Source organism: Uloborus diversus, chromosome 2, assembly GCF_026930045.1.
Source record: "Uloborus diversus isolate 005 chromosome 2, Udiv.v.3.1, whole genome shotgun sequence".
In the NCBI taxonomy this organism is placed as follows: domain Eukaryota; kingdom Metazoa; phylum Arthropoda; class Arachnida; order Araneae; family Uloboridae; genus Uloborus; species Uloborus diversus.
Genome location: NC_072732.1, coordinates 93,747,508 through 93,770,501, shown reverse-complemented (window position 1 = coordinate 93,770,501; position 22,994 = coordinate 93,747,508). Strand labels below are relative to the sequence as shown.

At 32.1% G+C, this 22,994-nt stretch overlaps 1 protein-coding gene across 2 annotated transcripts in view; it reads right to left on the bottom strand.

The window, feature by feature from the left end:
* Positions 1-22,994, bottom strand: part of LOC129235285 (E3 ubiquitin-protein ligase UBR5-like) — a gene marked incomplete at its 3' end in the record, with an annotated part of 117,223 nt that overhangs the window by 35,416 nt on the left and 58,813 nt on the right. For both annotated transcript variants that reach the window (XM_054869004.1, XM_054869005.1), the window contains 8 exon segments: positions 90-217; positions 352-590; positions 1,821-2,067; positions 3,473-3,608; positions 3,692-3,822; positions 3,927-4,026; positions 18,305-18,430; positions 18,528-18,609. In XM_054869004.1, the coding sequence (XP_054724979.1) occupies positions 90-217; positions 352-590; positions 1,821-2,067; positions 3,473-3,608; positions 3,692-3,822; positions 3,927-4,026; positions 18,305-18,430; positions 18,528-18,609 (1,189 nt within the window).

Genomic DNA, 22,994 nt, shown 5'->3' with positions numbered 1-22,994 from the left:
CTTTTAAAGTAAGTAAAGTAATAAGAATATTGCATAATTAATGTTTTAAACAGAGTAGACAAAAAATAAATTAAAAGAAAGAAAAAAACCTATTTCAGATGTTGATGCAGGAGTCTTTCGAGGAGCTGAAGATCTCGGTCTGGATGGTCTGTACTGCTTATGCTCAACAGATTGACGTCCAACAGTTTGAACAAGGAACAGTAATATACTTTCCCCTCTAAAAACAGAAATTACTAAATAATGCTTTCATTTATACCAAATTTAAACATTTTAAAATTCAAAAAAAAAAAAAAAAAAAAAAAAAAAAAAAAAAAAAAAAAAAAAAAAAAAAAAAAAAAAAAAAAAGCTAACCTGCTATTGGGGAAAGTTACAAGATCTGTATCTTGAATTAACTTGTTCAACAGCTGGTAACGGGAACTTTGATGACCTGATACAAGTGCTTTACACTTACATTTTTCCCAGCAATCACAATATGCAGTAGGTGATGTTTTCTTTAATTTACAATCATGACCTTTATGACATACACGAGCACATTCAGTACAGCAGCACAATGAACCAGTTAAACCACAGGTGCGACATTCAAAGATATCCTATTGAAATAAAGAAATTATCAAACACATTAAAGGTATGCACAAAACACTTGATAAAAATATTTCAATCACTGAAACAAGTGGATCATTATATAGTGAATTATTTTGCCACTATCATAAAATGCACTTGAACATTTCTTTCTTTTAAATTTCTATGAAGCAAACCAGACACATGCCTGCACAGGATGACTGAGAAAGATAGTTGCTATTCTAAACTTAATTTAAAAAAAATACTCTCTTTATTCTAAAAACTCAAGGTGATAAGAAAGCAATCAGCAATTTCTTGGTTCCTGAAAACTTTTTTTCTTTCCCAATCAGGGTTTGCTTATATACCAGTCGATATATATCATGTGATATATATCCGATATTTGATATATATCTATGATACTTTGATATTTTCGATATTTATTTTTTCAACTATGGTATTTTCAATATAAAAAATATATAACATAGTAATATTGTTCATTTATTATTAAAAACAACAAAAAAGTTATGTACTATATTTTAATGATGTATTAATATATCATTCATATAACAAAGTAATATGATATTCCTTCTTCACTTTACATTCATAAATTTATCAGTAAAGTAACAATTTAATTCATATTAAAAGTGCCTAATTAATTATTACACATTGGTCAGAAAAACAAAATGTCCTTTTTTGACTGTGCACCGACTAATGCATATTTTATTTCTGAATCATAGAACTGTAAAAGTAGTTAACAGAAGAAAAATGAATAAAACACCTAATGCTAAATTTACTCCCTTAAAATTGACAAAAATGTAAAATGAAATATTTGATGTTAGAAATGAAAATAAACCTTAATTTTAAGTCTACATATTGCAATAACGATATAAGATAATAAAGAGTTATTCGAGGATACATTTACTATTTTGAAGACTTTAGTTTGTGCCGATTGAAAATATCGGATACATATAAAAATATCGGATATTTTCGACATTTTTGAAAATATCATGATATTTTTGAACCCTGTTCCCAATCCATCAGTGCATCTGATTTTGCTGATATTTGTACTTGAATTTTTTTTAGAGAAATTATTCTAGAGGGATCATAAATTACTTTACTAATTGAAAACTTCACAAGCCAAAAGATGTTTAGAGCACAAAATTACAGAAATATCCATATTATTTTTGGGTCATCATAACTTGGTATAAATCAATCTTTTTTACATAAAGACCTGTAAAAAAACAGGAACATAAAAGGTTTACCTGATTAATATGTTCTGCTCCTGTCCAAGTAAAGCTACAGGTGTCATTGTAGCACAACACATGCAATGGTGAGTCATCAGGTAAAGCTCCTCGTGGGTAAATCATTGGTTGTATATACTTTTGTCTGGACTCAGTATCACGAATAGTTTCTTGGGCCAAACGCAAGAACGTATCTATCAAAATCAAAGCAGCTGGATAAGCTCTTCCTGATACAGCTGACATGAATGGAGTACAACCTTGAGCATCCCTGGAAAAAATCAGTTCAAAATTAAACAAAATCAACGTAACATAATATTTATGCTGCTTATATAAATATTTTTAATAAAATATATAGATTAAAACCTTTACAGTTGACCACTGTCTAAGTTGACAGCTTATAAATCAACCTCTATAAGTTGACCTCTAAAGTGTAAGCTGACCACTGAGAGTGATCAACTCACAGAAGGTTTCACTGCGTCTTTTTTTAATGCCGAAAAATTGCAGCAGTATAAGGATAGTAACAAAATAGTCATTGTAAAAAAAAGTCTTAAATTACCTTGCAAGGTTTATGGGTAGGTAAAATACATTTCATACAATAAATCGACATGTCAACTTCAACGTACTTTTTCAACAAAATTTTTGTCTAAATTGCCTGAAGTAAATAGTTGAATCTTTAAATTGATAAAAACCTTGCCAAGGAAGATGTGAACTTGTGGATGAAAAAACGTGCAACAAAAGTGACAAAAATGATTTGAACACAGATCAAATGACTAAAGTTATTCAAAGTTGAGTTTTAAAACTGATCAGCAATTTTAAACTTTGAACAAAATCCATTAATTTTCATTACTCTGCAAAATTGTATAATTTTACTAGATTCTACAAAATGAATAAATAAAAATTCCTTTACTTTTTATTCAATTGGGAAGTATTAGAGTAGACAACTAAGACAACTCTTCCACGTTGTATTAACAGATGTCTAGGAATACACAACCTGCAGCCTCCCATGCAGTAAAGTGCAACCCAAGAATAAATTTAGAAAAAAAAAAGTTTTTTTTTTTGTTAAACTAAAAAAAAAAAAAATGTTTAGGTAAGGGAAGTAAAAATAAGAAGCTTTTCCTGATAAGAGGCTATTCCAAATCCATTTAAGCACAACAGATCAAAATGCTCCAAATTTCTTTTGAAAAAAGATTTCAGGACATACTTGGAAAGTGTAATAATAAACTTAATTTAAATTAGTAGCGTTTGAAAGAGCATAGCTAAACTTGTTTCTGGATGCATAAATTATTTGCCTTATTTTATGCTTCTTCAATGCACTAATTTTAAAGCTGGTTTTTCAAAAAAATATGTCCTAAAATGATTGAATTTTTGGAGCAAATATAACAATGGAGAAACTTTGAAAATGTTGCAAAGAAATTTTTGATGAGTTTTTTAATGTACTTTTTTGAAAATAAATCACAAAATTCAAGGACTAAAGATGCATTTTAACATTTTTTAAGGTTTTCAAGCCCTCAAAAATGTAAGAGTTTTCAAGTTAAAAAAAAAATACGAACCTTGGATTTAACAGCTTTGCTAACAATGGATGAAAATTTATAAATACATATATGTAAAGACTTTCTCTTGGGAATTCCTATTGTGTAAATACAATACAACATGTATAGTAAAACGATAATTACCTTGCGGTCAACAAATCCTTTAAAAAAGGTTTCAGCACAGGTGATTCACACAAGTTCCATAATATGCTTAAGGCTGCACTTTTTCGTTCAGTTGATTCAGGGGGAGTAGCTAAGCTGCCTAGAGGGGACATAGATCCTAAAAACATGAACAAAATAAAAAATGAATATAAAGTCTATAAATATTTTTTCTTTGTAGTTCAATTAAAAAGATTTCCGTACCAGTAGTTGCATCTGAAGGCTCTGGAGGCCAAGCAAGTGTAGGAATACCTACATCTTGATCTCTACTTTCGAGTCCACTAAGATTGCGGGCTGCATTTGTAGCACGCCGCATAATTTCACGAATTGTTACACTAAGAAAAAATAGTCTTAAAAATATATTTTAATCAAGTACAATGTAGTATTAAAACTTAAAATTATAATATCATATTGATTACAAAAATACTAAATGTCTAACCTGCGAGAAGGAAGGCCACTTCCATTTGATGCTACTCCTCCACTCAACAAATCTAAAGATTCTAAGCTGGCACTGCCACTTGTTTCTCCTGTTACTAGATCTATAATAAACAATACCAGCATTAAATCTTTAAAAAAAAAAAAAATCATTTCTCAGAATACATTATCATATAGCAATTGTATATATTTCACAGTTTTCTATAGCAATATAGAAAACTGTGTAGACAAACAGGGCTTTTAGCATTAATTTTTACAAAAGGTTTAACAAATCAAAATTTGAAAAAGGAACATTTAGTGAGCTATTATTTTATATCTAAATGTCAGTTAATACGTAAATAATTTCCGCAAATAACATCCTATCTTTATGAGCTGGATGAAAAAACACCTGAAATCCATCGACTTTTTCATTAAAAAAAGAATAAATAAACATTGATGTTTTGCTAATGTTAATGAAAATATTCAAACATACATTTCAAAGTATATATGTAAAGTACCCATGTGATTTCTCAAAAACATGAAGAACATACTAAGTTTTCCTAAGCTAAGTATGCAAGTTAAGTTAAACAAACAATGCAGAAACACAATTTCAAGCAGCACTGAACACACTCATATTCTCCTACAACTCAATTTTGTCTCAAATGATTTTGTCATTTTAATCAATTAATTAAAAAATCTCTATATATCTTTAAATGAGAACATATGCGTTTGATGAAGTTCAACCAGCAAATCTTCTTCCAGTAAAAAAAGAAGTTTGCACTAGAGTACCTCAGGGCAGGAAGGGCTGGTCACTCCTTTGAGGTATCCCTCGCTGCTCTGAGTCTGCGAGTCTGCCATTTCCCCCTCGTGACGTCACTACACTGACTGGGGGAAAAGGGGACAAAGCAGGGGAAGAATTTCAATGCTGTATTCTAAGTGCCTTGATTACTTGTTATCTCTCATTTTTCAAAGTTCTTTAGTGATTTTAAAGTTAATTTTTGCTTTATTGAAACTAATGGTATTAAACTGCGTTCATTTATTTTCGACATGTCAGTGTGTGCAATAGCAACTTGTAAAAACACACACAAAAACTCCAAGGGGAAAAATATTATTTTCCAAATGTTTCCTAAAGGAAATAACATACTATGCAAAGATTGGGTGCAAAACATCCCTGAAATGATCCTGTGAACATCAATAATGAAAGAATATGTAGTGAACATTTTACTGAAGATGACATGAAGAATCAACTACTTGGACTGTCTACTAGAAGTTTGAAACCCAGTGCGATACCAAAGATAAATATTCCAACATCCTGCAATTTAGAAATCAATTCTCCTTGTCAAGAAAGGCAGAAGAAACGGGAATTGCTAGTGCTTTAGGCTTTGATATCTTAGAAAATCTCAGTTCGAAGAAGCAAATTAAAATCATTTAAAACAAAATGAATCAGTCTGCACTAATTGTCCATGATTGGAGTCAAATGTGCAGTTATTGAAACAAAAATGTGATTTTTTACAGAAAATTTTACAAAATAGCAATTCAAAAAAAGTTAATTAAAAAAAAATACTCCTTCGAAGAAGAAAAAGAACGCAAGAGGGTAGGAAAAATCCTTTGAAGAAAATTAGGATGCAAAAAAATGAAATCATCAAATTAAAGTCAGATTTGAAGAAAACAAATAATTTAGAGGGGAAAAGGAAGGATATTTTCACAAAGGATCAATTCCTCTAATTATACTGAATAGGAAGCTAAACAGGATAGTAATGATAGTGTGAAAATAATATTTTGTCTCTAAATTTCTTTTAGCATAAATATATTAAAAGTATGCTGCGCATTAAAAAAATAAAAAGCTTTTGCTTTTCCATAACTATGCAAAGTTGAATAAATCATTTTTTTAGTAGAAAAATTACATTCGAAAGCGCTTTCCTTTCAAAAATTATCATGGAAAAAATAAAAAAAAACTTTCTCTTCGCACAGAAATCTCTGTTGTAGTCAGCGCAGTGATGTCATCGAGGGGAAAAGAGCTGCCTTAGTAAAATGTGGCGAGTGAACTAGCCCTTCTACCGCCCTGGGAGTACTTACAGGGGTCTGGCCAGAGGAAATTTGGGTCCGTTAACGGACGGACCCTTCACAAAAATCTGATCAACCGAACCAGACCTTTCATAAAATCCTGATCAAACAAAACGAACCCCTCACAAAAACGATTTACACAAATTGTTTATTGAAAGAGCAAATCTCAAATCAAAAAGTGCAGCATATTTCCGTGTGTAAAAACGATAATGTTTGGAACCTTTTTTAAAGTTAAATTAGAGGGATCAACTTTTACAAAATGTGCTAATTTTGAAAAAAAAAAAAAATGCATTCTCGTAATGCTCCTGCAAGTGATAAATAACCACTACACAGGGATGAGAGTTGCCAGAGAGCAAAAAGGAGGAAATCCAAAAGAATTTCGTATGATGATATCCAAAAATATTTTGTGAAAGGAATGACATCTAAAACCACATCAAAATAGAACTTGAACGCCATGATATTCAAAAATTCAACAAAAAATGGCTAATTTAACAGTTTTAAAGGTAATACGTATTTAATTAAGTATAAGCAATAATTTTGTACAATTTGCTGCATTCACTATTTCTTGCAAAAGTGTTTATTCCTAAATAAGTCTAAATTTTGAAAAAGAGGCAACAATTTTTAACCCCTGAGTCCTTGAACAAAGGGTTGGGGGAGTCAGAGGTTAATCTTGGCTGCATCACACAATAGTGTCAACTTTTCATATATTTTTAGAGAAAAATACATTTTTTTCATTAAAAATATTTGAGTTTATTGTGTTCATAGTGAGAACATAAATTCTAAAATTAAGTCTGTTTGTGAAGTAAAAATTTACAGCAGAGAGGAAAATCTAAAATTTCTTTATGTGGTAGATTATACTTTTCTTAGTAAGAATTGAAAATAAGTAAATATATATGCATATAAACGATTGGTTATCCTTTTCCTTGCATTGAAACCAAATTTTGTTTTTAAAAACTTTATAATATGATTTCAGAACCAAAAGAACAACTTGCATCTGCCTCATTTAATCATGAAATCTCAAAACTTTTAACAGGCTTTAGAGCCTAAACCATTTGAAATTCACCATAAATATTTTTTACACTTTCTTAAATACACAAATAAAAAAGTAACCATGTCAAGTTTCAATAAAATTCGAGGCTGTGGGTGCTAAGCCACATTTTTGATTGACTTTTGCATTTTTTTCGAAAATAAATTAAAGAAATAAAAATAGTATTGAAATGACTAAAAAAAAAGCAGATATAAGGTAGCATATAGTAAAACACCACCGAACTTTAAAAATAATTGAAATACTTGCAGGATGCAAAAAGATTGAAATCTCAAACGCAGCACATGTTTGACATCGTTGGCATGATTCCAAAACATACGTTTTTGGCAGATATCGCGGAGGACAGTGGCGGATCTAGAAGAACTTGAGCAAGAGGAGGGGGGGGGGGGGGGGCAGGGCCTGATTACGGAACAGGCTGACTAGGCCGTGGCATTAAGCCCCCACTTTTTAGAGGCCCCCAATTGACTGAAAAAATTTAACCAATGATCAAAATTGTATGGTTTAGCTACAGGGGGGCCTCCAATACCTTAATCGGGCCCCAGAGGACGGGCTTTTTATGAAAATATTTTAACAACTAAGTCTTCAAAAGGTGGCGTTTCGTTTGGGAAATGGAAAAAGTTCATGGGCTGTCCTGGAAGTTTTTTGACCCTAAAATTCAAAAACTCAAAGGTACGCCGTCTTTGTCAACGTTAGGGGGATCTCCTAACGTCACAAAAGCGATGTCGGATCTTTATTCCAATTTTTTTTCCAAATTGAGGTCCTAAAGATGTGATTTACAGTTTCGGTTTGGGAAAGATAGAGGAAAGAGGACCCTCTGCCTCCTCTTGACTCTATCGGCCTCCTTCCCTCCCGAAATCTCTTTTAAGAAGTCATTTTTAGGTTGTTTTTTGAAGAAAAAATGCTCGAGGATTCTCCAGAGGAATTTCTTAAAACGAAATTTAAAGCTATCTGTACTGAGGGGGAGGTGCTCGGGGAAACTTCCGAAAATTTATAAAAGTTGAAGTCTTAGAAGCGCAAAATTTTTTAAAGATGTTTAGCGTATACAGAAGAATTTGGGTATCTTCTTTGGCTAAATTTGGAAATTGAAGTTTAAAGGCACAATTTCTTCTATCTTTTATAGTAATATTAGGAAAAGAGTGTGCCTGGAGATCTCCAGACCTTTTTTAAAATCAAAGTCTTTAAAATGCATTTCGGGCTCTCTTGGATAATGCTAGAAGATGCGTTGGGGTTCGGGGGCTGTCTTCTGAAATGTTTTGACATTGAAGTTCTAGAAACAATTTTAATTTATATTTTGATGGAATGAGTTGTCTCCAAAGGAAATGTTTCAAGCTTGAAGGCCTATAGATTTATCTTTTTTAGTCACGTTAAAGGAACAGACAGTGTTTGAGGACTTTCCCTACAACATTTTAACAATAAAGCTAGATATTAAGCTTTTTTTATGGTATTGTTAGGGGAAGTAGATTCGGGTGCCTTCCACCCTAAAAACATATTTTAAAGGTCACTTAGGCGACGATAAGTATAGATAAGAGTAGTTTCACACCAAAAGTAGTTTGAAATTGAAATGCCAAAATAAAATTTCATTCTATGTTTGTCGTAATAAGGGGGGAAGATTATGTTAGTTGGAAAAAAAAAAGCTAGAAAATTTTCTCCAGAATTATTCGAAAATAGTGTATTAAAAATGCAATTTTAAGTAATTTTTGATGACATTAGGGGGAAATGGGGGCTCACTCAACAAAATTTTCTGAAATTAGAGGCCTAAAAAGTTTTAAGCTCTCTTTGTAAAAGTATTGCAATATTTAAATCTCCGAAAATTTGGTTTTATCTAGTGCAAGTTCTGACCTCATTGGGAGGAGGGGGAGGGGGGGGGGAATGGGCTGTAGCCCCGTTAGTCTGAGAAAGAAGTAAAATATATGACTGTGTTAATTTGAAACTGATAACTTCAGGTTAAAAAACCTTGATAGCATAAGGACGAAGTTATTTCCTCCAAACTTTCCCATGCTGTTGCAAATCACATTGTAGGGTAGACCGACCAGTGAGTGAACACCACCCAGTGAATGAACAGCGCATCATTTTTTAAAAAAAATAAGCTTCCAAAATTTTTTTTCTGAATAAATTCACTACAAAAGCGTTCTTTATTGATATTCTCAGCTATCTGACACCTGATTGGTTACTTTGGATACATATTTCAAATTTTTTCTAGGAAAACATTTTTTACTGCCGTGAATCGTTCTTTCTCTCTTTGAAAATAATAAAGTTGGTTTCGTGCTAGCAATCATTTTGATACATATTATTTTTATCGATAAATTTTATTTTTTAACTCTACGAAAGAAAAATCAAGTATACATATTTAGGCTATGGATTCAAATTGTTTCAGTCAATGCAGAATGCGTAGATTTTCAGTTAGAGGGGTGTTCAGTCACTGGGTACGAAAAATTGCGAAAACCCAGTGAATGAACAGTGTCAAAATTTCTTTCGATTTAAAAAGAAATTTTAAGTTTCTTTGAGATATTTTCATTTTCGTACATTTTTGTAATGCATATAGTTTTATATGTTTATTTATTTATGTGTTTCATTATATATTTTATAATTTCTTTATTTTTGTTTTTGCAAACATTGCACTTTTTACTGAGTTTTATCTTTTATCTATCTATATCTCTATCTGTATATTAACCTACCTACCTACATTTATCTTTCTATCTCTTTATCTCTCTTGATAGATAGACAGGAAGATAGAGAGATAGAGAAATAGAAATATATATACAAAGAGAGGGAATAGATAGGTAGATATGTATGTATGCTTGTATATAGATAGATAGATAGAGGAAGATATAGAGATAGATGTATAAAAAATAAGAGGTAAATAGATATGTAGGTAAATAAATATAGAGATAGAATAGGTAGGTAGATAGATCGATAGATTTATTGACAGATAAAGAGATAGGTAGTGGTTAACAGGTAGATACAGAGACTAATAAAGAGATAGATAGCTAGGTAGAGAGACTGATATAGAGATAGATAGTAGATTTATAGACAGGTAGATAGACCGATAGATAAATAGATTGATTAGAATAATAGATTGGTAGATATTTACATGTACAGACAGATAAATAGGTAGATAGTTAGGTATAGATAGATAAGTAGGTAAATCGATCGATAAGTAGATAGATAAATAGATTGATAATTAGATAGATATATAGATAAATAGATATGTAGATAGAGGTAGATCGATAGATATATAGATGGATAAATAAGTAGATAGATAAGTAGGTAGATATATAGTTATATCAGTATAGATAGATCGATGGATAAGTATATAGATATATAAATAAGTAGATAGATATATAGATAAGTACATAGATAGATAGATAAATATATAGATAGCTAGATACAGATAAGTAGATAGATAGAAAAATAGATAAGTAAATTGATAAATAGGTAAATAGACATAGAGATAGACCAATAGAAGTGTAGATAGAAAAATAGATAGAAAGGTATATTGATAGATGGATAGAGATATAGATAGATAGATATAGATAGTTATATAAATAGATAGTAGGGCTCAACCGATGGCATTTTTTGGCCGATTGTTCAAAGATGGCCGATGGCCGATTGTTTTCCTCCAAATGGCCGATTGCCGATGGCCGATGCCGCTGGCCGATGGCAATAAAAAATCTAATGGAAATAAATTAAAAAGATTGTCAGGGATTTAAAGGATCATTTATTCATTTCACTTTACTTCCTTTCTGTGAATAAGGGCTTGTAATCAAAAAAAAAAAAAAAAAATCAAAATTCAACCTAATTTCTATTTTACAATTACCCAATTTAAACTTCACAAGTTTTTTCGGCACATCTGTACACGCATATGTACCAAAGAACATATAGATGAGCAAAATATCCATTTTGAACACCTCCTCAGTTAATTATCGCAAGTTCTCTTGTGATGGTCTTCATACGCGTAAACTTGCGTCATTCAGAAACGTTGTAAAATAGTAAGTTGAGAACTCATACGTACGTAGTATGATCTAAAAGTTCGAGGACAAGCAGTATAAAACATTACCCTGAATAGTTCATATTACCGAAGCACATCTATCTACAAAATAATCACCTTGAACGACTATGCCCTTCTGCCAACGTTTGTATAGCTTTTAGATGCACTCCTGGCAGCCATTTTCCCAACCTCCTGTAAGGTCTCTTGCGCTGCTGCTTTAACTTCATCGAGGGGAAGAAGGCGACTTTCATGTTGAGGATGCACGGTTTGATTGATCAATGCTCTGATATGACAAATAAATAACATAACGTTTCGTCGGACTTAGCTCCGTGTGACACTTACCTGCCGCTTTCTTTCGTCAAGAGAAGATAAAGGTGCATCATAGTAGGTTGCAAAAATGGCTTCCAGGGGTGTTTCCCAAAGTTATATGAACACTGACAGAAGTACATAGTCCCTCAAGGTGACACTTTGAAGGTGGATGTGCTTCGGTAATGTGAACTATTCTGGGTAAAGTTTTATACAGCTTGCCCCCAGAAATTTCGGATCGTACTACGTACAATCTACATAGGATGTAGTTATGCTTCTTTTGTTTGACTGTTGTATGATAACAGAGAAAGAACAACAACCAAAAAAAGAAAAAAAAAAAGGGAAGAAAAACAAAGACACTGTTTCATAACCAACTGATTTTTTTTTTTTTTAAATTGAACATATAACTTAGATTTCAGCAATATTGTAATAATATATGGATTATGTGCATTAATCATAGTTAAAAAACTTTAAATTATGTTGTTTAATCATTAAAAAAAAATTTAAGAATAAAAATATGAAACCGTCAACAAATTGCAATTAAAGTGGAAAGATTGCACATAGACATTTTTTAGTCATGAAATTAAACAAAAAAAAGTAACAGGTAAATTACAATAATAAATCATAATAGGAATAATTTTATACTTATTTAAAATTTATGAATAGAAAAATTTGCATTTTTCATAAAAGCTATAACAGGGACATGAATTTTTCAGAAAAAAGAAATAGGCATGAAAAGAGTGGGGTTCTTAAAACGCAGCTACAATAAAAAAAAAAAAAAAAAACTCAATATTTACTCCAAGTCAATAATTGAATACATATGCTACTTGATCTCATGTTTGCACACATAATATTGAACAAGTTTGATTGTTTAAAATCTTTTATGAAGCACTACAAACAAGTTCAAATTAAATTTTTCAATTTAACAATAATTTGCTGAAATTTAAAAAATTGCTTAATAGAAAATCCTTGACACTTTTCTATAACATATTAAAAATATGATGAAAACGAAAATAACTCGTTCATTGATTTTATAAAAATACATGAAAATAGTTACTTATAATAGAAAAAAATCGATTGCTATAAATGATGCAAAAAAGATGGCGCATTACGAAATAAAGATGAAACAAGAATAAGAAATACTGAAACTGACATTTCTTGAGCAAAATAAATAATCGCTAAATATTTAAGAAATGCTTGAAATGACGAGGGACAGGCGGGGGGGGGGGGGGGGGGGGGGGGCAGTCACTCGCTGATTTTGGAGTTACTCACAACATTAAACTTCGTTCTCAACTTCGGCCTCATTTGTTTAGTACAGAACCGCTACCACCAACGCCTCGGAAGAGTTTCTGGGTCGACTTCAGCACTTCCGAAGAAAAAATTAAAAGTCCCTTTGATTTCCGAATTATGTCGCCATTCAAAACGTATTTAATCAATTTCGTACGTTAATGCTCTAAATTCTTCCTAAACAATAGATTAAGTTCGAAAAAAAAATCTCTATTTTTATGAATGGTGTTAGTTTTAAACAACTCGGATGTGCAACTAGAGTTTAATTTCAGAAATGTAGGGAGGGGTCATGCAAGAGTTCTAAAAATTACCGTCGGTTCAACGGGAATCTAACAAAATGACACAAAAACCGGTTTCGCCATCTCATATTTGTTTCCATGGTCTCCAAATTCGGGTATATACACTCTATAACAAAAAAAATAAAAAATTCTCGCATCAAGAAGCAATCATCCGATTGCTTTGAAATTTTGTATGCAGGATTGTTTTGACCAGATGTGCAAATGATTAAAATTTGGTGTCCAATGAATGAATATCATCAGAATGATCTCCAGTGCATCCAGCAGATGTATATAAAGAGCAGTTCTTCAACAGTTTTTAAAACTTTCGGTTTGATTGCGATTCATATTACCTTTCAACAACTTTAAAATGCCTCGCCGCATGGTTCGTGCTCATTACGAGCAACTGTCAGAGTTTTAAAGAGGTCATATCATTGGATTGAAAGAGGCCGGCTGGTCAAATTGGAGAATCGCTCGTCATTTGAATCGAAGTGATGCGGCGATTCGAAGATGCTGGCAAGGATGGGTAGAAAATGGCAGAGTTCAGCGTCAGGATGTTAGCGCTCGATCTAGGGTCACAACAGATCGTGATGACAGAGTGATTGTCCGATCAGCTGTCACAGAGCTTTCTTCATCTCTGTGAACCATCAGACGTTCAACTCAAACACCAATGTGCATCATGACCATTTACAGACGACGGACAACGAAATCTACGCTCGCACCGACCATTACACCACCTGCCACTGACGCCTACACACTGCCGAGCTAGATTATAGTGGTGCGTGGCTTGATCAGGTTGGAATCGGTTGTGCCGACTGGGGATGTATAGTTTTTAGCGACGAATCCTGCTTCCAACTGTGTCATGACGATCATCGAAGACGTGTTTGAAGACACCCAGGGCAGAGGAGGGATCCTGGTTTCACTTTTGCACGCCACACTGGCCCTCAACAAGGCATTATGGTCTGGGGTGCCATTTCCTTTGATAACTGGACCCCTTTGGTCATAATTAGAGGTACACTTACTGCACAGTGGTGCGTCGACGACACTCTAAGACCTGTTTTGTTGCTATTTCTTTTGTAGTATCCTCGACTGCTTTTCAGCAGAACAATGACAGATAACATACGGCATGTGTTGCTATGAACTGTCCGCAAGCTTGCCAAACTCTTCCGTGGCCTGCCAGATCGTCAGATCTCGCTCTCATCGAGCATGTCTGGGATATGATGGGATGGCGATTGCATCTGGCAAGGAAATGTTGATAACCTCGACCGACAATTGGAGCGAATATTTGGCTTGAAATACCACAGGACAACCTCCGGGAGCTTTCTCGGTGTTTACCACGTCGTGCTTCAGCTTGTATTTAGGCTAGAGGCGGGTCAATACCTTATTGAACTTGTTATTGTAACTCTGACATAAATTATTCAATTGTTCTAAGAATTTAATCATTTACTATTATGTGCATTGTCTTTCTATCCACCAATTTTTGTCTCAATCGGATCACTCCTTCTTGGTGCGTTGATTTTTTTTTACTATATAGTGTATCACCAAATGATTGCCAGACTGAGACGCTATATAGTTTTGTATTGAAATAAGTAATTAATAGCCAAAAAAGAATGAATAAATAGGCTTTTTAGAATACCCGATCGAAAACAAAAAGGAAAGTGCACAACTGGAACGTAATGCAAAATTTTAACCTTCTACACTCTACAGTTTACCATTTTTGAGTTATAACTTATGACAGATACATACGTACATCCAGCCGCAAGAAAGAACACAATGAATAACTTGATTGGTACCTGAATGCAGTATTAAAAACTCTTTCAGGGGTGACTAAAATAGAAATTCATACTGAAGTTTAAGTAAACAATTTTGTATGAAAACTATAATTTCCTTTACTTTGCATTAAAAAGTTAAACAGCAAAGGTTTTTTTTTTTTCGAAAACATGGGCCACTTACATCGGCTTTTCAATGTTTTTCAGGCCGATGGGCCGATGTTTCCTGCAAGTTAGCATCGGCCTGGCCGATGCATCGGTCGAGTCCTAATAGATAGATAAATAGATATAAATAGTTATATAGATAGATAGATCTCAAAGAAACTTAGTTTCTTTTTTGAATCAAAATTTATCATGTTCATTTACTGGTTCACTGGGTCGTTGTGCCATTTTTTCTTTAAACGCCTAACAAGTCAGAAGTGGCATCATTTAAGTTCCTGCGATTTTTTACAGATATTTATATAGATCAATTAAAATGTTTTAACTATCACGATCTGTATAGTATAGAATTTAAAACTACTAGGATTTTTAAAAAATGAAATTGTGCTTAACTGTTCATTCACTGGTCGGTCTACCCTATTTTGTCGTAAGTTTTGACCGAATAGAAGAAGGAGCTACAGTTCGTTTAGCCTCCCCCCCCAATCACCAATAATACGCCACAGTGCATATATTTAAATATAATGCATATTTAAATTCGGAAAAGTATTGAAGTATTTGAAATTTTGGTTTTATTTAGAGGTATTTCTGACCTCATAGGAGGTTAAGATTTAAAAAAAATGATTGCAGAAGGAAAGTGTTTCCTCCAAGCCTTTCCGTTCCATTTCAGATCACAATTTAATCTGTTTTAAATTTTGACCAAATGCAAGTATAGGATATATATCCCTCCTCTCCACCATCTATTAATATGCCACTATATATTGTAGTTGTACTTAAATTCGCAAAAATATTGCAGTATTAAAAGTCTCAAATTTCGATTTTATCTAGTGTAAGTTTGGACTTCAAGAGGGGGGGCCTTAGCCCTCTTAGCTCCCCCCTGGATCCGCCTCTGGCAGAGGATGAAGATTTGAGAATAAATAGAAAAAATCAGAAATCAAAGACCAAAAATTTAAAAAAATTATATTTTTCACAGTTTTTTGAGAAAAATAAGGTATAAAAGAGGCAAAAAAAAGGAGGAAAGGTTTTAAAAGCCGACAGAAAAAGTCGGAAAAATATCATCCCTGACTACAGCCAAATAAATATAATGCTTGTTGCTGGTTTCCTTGAGAGAAATTAACAGCTGAAAGTCAGTTTGGTTTATAATTTTCCTTGTTTGTTTTATGCACTAGTGCTGTTGTAAACTTCTCTGAAAAAGCGTCAATATGTTAGCACTTTTCTCTCCCCCCCCTCCTGCTCATGATTTAATAAACAACTAGCTACGTGCCCGGCGTTGCACGGGCTACCTAAAAAATGTAAGAGCAGTCCAGTTGATGCTTCTGTAGTACACTGACACTAGTTTCTAACGCGTTAAGGAATAAATAAATGCGCGTAAAGCAAGGTTTGCAAAACACCACTAAAACATATTTTTGCCAAAACACCTCATCAACGTTAATAATCGTTATCAATGATACAAGTTATGAGTACATTTTCAGTCAGCACAAAAGGGGAAAATATATGCATTATCAACTATAATCTTTACTCACGTTAAACTGAATTACATCTGATAGACTATATCGGAAATATTTATGCACAATAACAATCCGCTTTTTACATAAAATAGTCTACTACCCGGCGTTGCCCGGGTGTTTATTAATGCAACATACCACTCAGATAAATATTTGGATGGATTCTATCCACATGGTCGTACAAGAATTACATCAATCCGTTTTCCAGGTACAAACCCTCAAAGAACTCAAATAACTTGTAAATCACTCATTTACTTTACGACGTGTACGGTCCTCCTCGAAAATGAAAGTTATGTCATGTGACGCGTATTTAACAATCAGGCTTGAACAAAAAAAAAAAAAAAAAAAAAAAAAAAAAAAAACAGCAAAATTTTGCTGCAGATTACGGCAAAATAATCGAAAAGTAAACAACTTAAACACCCTGATTACAGGAAAAGCCTTAAAACAAAAGTCTAATTTTATTTCTTTATATTCGAGAAAAAGAAATGGCAACAGATCTTTCATCTCAATGATTTTCTTCACGCTGTAAATTTTAATAAAAGCGTTCATCCGGAAAGTTGAGTTGAAGCACTGAATAATAATTTGAATGGAGGAAAGCCTTCGAAAAATAGGGATTTGATTTTGAAATCTAAGAGTCATAATTAATAATTTTTAATTGATATCTCCGCTAATTATTATCGGAGAATAATGTTAAATAGCCAAACATGAAGACGGGAGGATTACGAATCCATCGATACCTGGTTTGATGGTCAGTTCACTGTCGTTCGGGAGAAGAAGCTTGGACATAGATAGATAGATAGATAGATACTCAGATTTTATATGTATAAGATAATATACAGCGAAATGAACTTAGAACTACAAAGGATAGTAGGAGTGGGGAGAAAATACGATCATTTCAGATAGGGTTACCAACTTCAAACTTATCGCCACTTAGCATCTGGCAGGTGTGGTGCAATGTTTAACTGTTATTTTGCAAGAAAATTATATGGGTTTGATTTTTTGGTGCTAAAAAGGATAATTAACTTCAAATAAACTCTTTTATTTAATGTTTTTTCTTCAGATGTCTACATTCTGAAAAACACAATTTTTTTACATTCGATTTGAGAATCACATTTTATTCTTTTTTCAAGCTAACTTTGCTTTATAAGGATGGAAATAAATGAAAAGTCTCTTTAGCTTTGTAACAACGCTTATTTCAAGTTTTAAAAGCAGAATTAGATTTTATTGAGTCAAATATTAAAATGCTGAATCGATGGTTTATTTTTATTTTATTTGGCTTCAACTGTGTCCAGATATTACTAATATGTTTATCATAGGACTCTAAAATGCAATTTTAAAATAATTTTTTTAAAAATATTTATTTTACAAGCAGTTTTTATGCTTTTGATGATGAACATTGAGGATTGCAATCTCTTTTCATACGATATGGGGATCCGATTTTTTGAATTTTTGATGTTAAGTACGCTTTTTTAAGAGGTAAACAAATAATTTTTTTTTTTTTTTGTAAAAATTACGGAGTTTATAAGTTCCTAACGAAATTTTGTACTCTTGAACAATGTCTCGGTTCAAAAAGTTAAATGCTGAACCCCTGCCTGAATTTCTTTGTTACAATTATTTTAAATACTATACATGAAACATTTCTAGTATAATTTAACATTATATAGAATGGTAAATAAATATTGATACTTAGGGGGTGCCCATCTCCCAGACAGTAATGCCGCTCCCCCTCCCCACAATGAACGAAAAACACTCAAAAAATGATATTGTCAACAGAAAAGAGGGAAAACTCAACTTTGAGTGTCAATAATGCAGTTCGCTCCAGCTGAAAATTCTAAAATTTCGTTTTTACAAAAAAAATAAATTTGTTTTGCAAAATTATTTGATTTTTCACAAAAAACGGACCTTGTGAAAAATCCTGGACAGACTGGTGACCGACCTAGTAGCAAAATTTACACAATAAGAAAAAATTACTTTGTTCAAAGAAAAATTGATGCAAAAAAGGAATTACCTCCAAAATCATTTTCTTTATTTGACGATGGAAAGCAAGTTGTGACAGCAGCATGAAAGATATTCCTGTTCCCATCACAACGTTCATTTAAAACACACTGTAACGTATTCTGCCCAAGAGGAGTTCCTAAAAAATTGAAAAGTACATTTTTTTACATTTAAGTAAGAAAAGTATGGCATAAAATATTATCTCAAAAATATAATAAATAAATGAAAATGCATACCAGAATCTCTTTCCAGAGAAGAAAGAGTTTGCCGCACGGTTTCTTGCTCACACTTCAAAATTGGAGGCAATAAAGTTTGGTGCTGAAAATATCATTAAAAAGTTCATATGAATTGCAAGCAAAAATGGTTGAATTTACAGTAGAATCTTGAAAATCCAAAAGCACTTTTATGAAGATTAAATAAAGTGCTCTCAATATTTATTAAGGAACAGATATATTTAGTGAAATAATATATACGATTGAAGAAATTAAGCGAAGTACGTCTCAATCGAGGTGCAGTATTATATTTATCAGCTTACAAGTTTATCAAGCTCAATTTTTAGTTCTAAAGTGAGTGAAGGATTTGGCAAGTAAGAAAATAATTTAAAAGATCGATCCAACAAAAATCAGGAAATTTTTTAAACGAATTTACGACAGAATTTCTATACAGAAATGAATTAAACTTGTTTGTGGGAAGTCTGTAGTTTTCAAAAGATCATTCAATTTTTTTTTTTTTTTTGATTACAGTAAAACAGTTCTGGAAGAGTATATACAGTACTTCAAATATTTTTTACCCTTATCTTCAGTAAACAATAGTTAATTTTGGTTAAATTTAGCTTAAAAATATAATTAAACATTGCAGCATTAAGTACTGTATTGCAGGTTATATTGTATGTTATATACACATTGTAAAACCACTTTATTTGATTAAATGGCATACTATTCTCCTAAACAACATCTCGAAAAAACTGAACAATCTATGGTCCCAATTAGTTTGGATTTTTTATAGTCTTCTACACAATAAAACAAAAAATGTGGACTTAGTAATGCAGCTTTTTGGTGTAAAAAGGTGAGTTACATACAAAGCAAATTGTGAAAAAAGGGAGGTCAGCTAACTGCTGAAGGCAGTTAGTAAACAATAATTTTAAATGATTCAATTTACTTAAAACATAATACATGATGGAAGAGTGATTGTTGTTAATAACTGCAAGAAATGCATAAAACATGAAATCAGTTTTGAAATTCAAACTATTACTTGAAATTTAATTCAAACAATAGTAAAAATGTAACTTAAACTAGGAGATTTATAGTTTTTTGCAGCAAAAAGTTAGTTAAATACTGCTAATCTTTACAGGGGTGATTGTGACTCCATGAAAAAATACCTGAACTTTTTTCCAAGAAGTATTTTGATAGGCATATATGTACACATTACGTACATGTACACATTATATTACGTACATAAATAATTTATATACATAATTATTCAATGTGGCTAAAACTCGAAGTTTTAGTTGAACTTAATAAGTCCATATGCATGGAGGGAATTAAATTCTTTTAATTTTTCTCATTTCTTAAAATTTTTCAAAGAATGTTTTATTTTTCTCCACTATCTGAATCCTTAACCATTAGTTACATTTATTTACTAAAAGTGCATAAAGATTTCAGAATTAAATAAATTTGGGGTAAAAGGGTAGCATGTATTATGATCACTGTGCAAATGACATCACACAATTCAGTCTGAGTGGACTTTAGTAAGCCTTCTAAGTTCAAGGTGTCTCCTATGCTAATTTTTAGCCCTTAGTTTATTACATTAACGAATTCTGCAATTCTAATAATAAATTTTGCATTTGATACGTGATAAACTGTTTTATTTCGTGAATTTTCAAAATTACACTTCTTTTACTTATGCAAAAAAGCTAAATGAATTTAAAATCAAAATGCCAAGCCAACTTAAGGAAATAAAACTACTAAAATTTTAAATGAATAATGAAAATATTAAACAATAACACTGGTTAAACTAAGTATGTTTATTTGCTTGTGATCCAATTTTCAAATGAAAATAATTATCCATTTTGAGATAGAAAGATCAAAATTTTGAAAGATTACTTTACAATATACAAAAAGAGAACTGGAAACAAATTGCTAACACTACTTTTTTTACACCTTTCATCCTTCTATTTTTTTAAAAAAGCACTAAGTTTTGTTTGTTTATTTCAGGCTTTGAAGAAATCTGAAGGAGGGGAACGCTTATGTCCTGCTGCAGAAGTAGTTGAATTATTTGATCCACTTCCTATACAAGAAAGCTCAGAACTCTGTGAAGGCGGCACAATAATTGAGGAAGAGGCATCTAAAGTAGATACATTTTTTTAGTGGTTTCCAAAATACTAAATGTAGTAATAGCAGAAGAGGAAGTTGAAGTAGATATGGTGGTGTTCTTGTAGATCAGAGAATCTTGATAGATAGACCAACTATTTACTTATTTTACAAAAACGAAATCCAGCCCTATCAATTTTTTTACACCATATTTCCATTTTTTTCATTGTAGGAATCCACTCTGTTTAACCATTCCCAATTAAACTAGTTCTTCCTTGCTGCATCGATGAAGCCAATATCTTCAGATTTATCCAGATACCTCATTTTTTAAATGAGAACATGCATAGTTCAAATAAATAAATTAATTAAACAAAAAAAGTAGCGAAATGAAAAGTAAGAGTTAACTAGTAAAATTTAATTAAACAAACTAATTTATATTTACGAGGAGCCTATTAATAACGATAAAGTATAATTAGAATTAGTTCAATAACAACAGAACGCATGCACACAAAGATCATAGACCGGAATATAAAATAAAGAAAATATTTGCATACAGTAAATTCCTCCAACTGCCATAAAGAACAAAGACAGGAGTCAAAGCTCTTATCACTTTTTCTGCCTACCTCCCCCTCCCTCCAAAAAATAAAACTAGCCACCCATTTCACCCCTTCTCAGTTTGACCTTGAAGCAGGTGTGAATGCATCATCCGAAAAATAGTTTCTTTGGCAGAAAAAAAAAAGGAAAAAATGTTAGGAGATGAATCTTTTTCTTTTAGATACACACCCCACAAATTAGAACAGCTGACCTCAGCAGGGGAGGAAAATCGTTTGCGGCAACCCTTCCCGAAGGGGAAAAATAGTTCGGCGTGCGTTTCATTAAACATCGCCCTAAATTTAAAAAAAGTGGGTTTTTCTGAAAATATAGGAGTTCCGGTATTTTTGAAGATGAAGATACTGGAATTCAAGATGAAAATACCGGTAATCCAGTAAAATACTGGAACACAATCACCCCTGTCTTTACTAATAATAAAGCTGAAAGTCTTTCTGTCCGGATCTCTCTCTGTCAATCAGGATCTCTGTGACGCGCATGGCGCCTAGATGGTTCAGCCGATTTTCATGAAATTTGGCACAAACTTTGTTTGTAGCATGGAGGTGTACACCTCGAAGCGATTTTTCGAAAAATTCGATGTGGTTCTTTTTCTATTTCAATTTTAAGAACATTTTCCCGAGCAAAATTATCGTAAGATGGATGAGTAAATTACCAAATTATCATAACGTGGAACCGTAACATGGGCACAAGACAACTGGCGAAAAAATTCACCATACATTATTTGTAAATATACAGGCGAACCAAAAGACCTTTTAATTTTCTATTACGGGGAAAGCCATGCGGGTACCACTAGTATTTAAATATAGAACTTGAAACAATTTGCTGAAATTATGCTAAGTCAAGCTTCAATTTTTCAACACACTACAAAAAAAGAGAGAAAGAAAAAGCGCTACTTTTTAACATTAAATTTTTTGTTCAACCTGAACATTTTTTAATACATATTGATTTTGAAAACAATGAAAATTCAAACAAAGGCTATTTTTCGAGTTTGGTTTTTCCGTGAACAATAAGTAATTACTAATAACTTATAACAAACAAGACATACAAAATGAACTTCACAAACATAGCAAGCACTTTTTAGAAAGCAGTCGTTGAAAATTGAAATGCTTCCAAACATTAAGTTTCTATTTGTAGAAATTAGAAAAATTTAGGGTGTAAAACTGTTTGGAGGGACAAAAATACTCACTTTACTGACTAAAATTTAAAAACAATAAAATTTGGCATAACAAAAAAAAAAAAAGTATCATACTTGGTGAAATAGATGCTAGCTTTTTATTTGTAATGTGCAACATAATGTAAAGCTTATTTCGTACAAATTTTGACTGAAAGTTGCGAGCTTAATTCAAATATTTACTGAATAATGAGTGAAACCTTTTTTGATACCAGGAAATACAAAGAGAAAAACATCTAAGTTCTACATTTTTAGTTTGAAAAATATTTTAGTAAAACCTAGGACACATTTAGAAGACTTTTATTTACTAATCAGAATATTTTTGCATGTACAGAAACTAAGTTTACTTATACGTAGCTGCCAACATATCAACTTTAAAAATCTTACAATGCATGCCGTGGGTGTATTTGTACACTTTTTTAACCAACACACACCAAACCGTTAAAACTAAAAACATTATATTTTCAAATCTTTACTTGTAATTAATCAGCACAGAAAAAAAAATAATAATTTGAATTTTGTCATCTTGAATTCAAATCATGTTTTTCGCAATCACGAGTGTGTGTTTGTATGTGTGTGTGTGTGGGGGGGGGGGGGGGGGGGTATGTGTATGT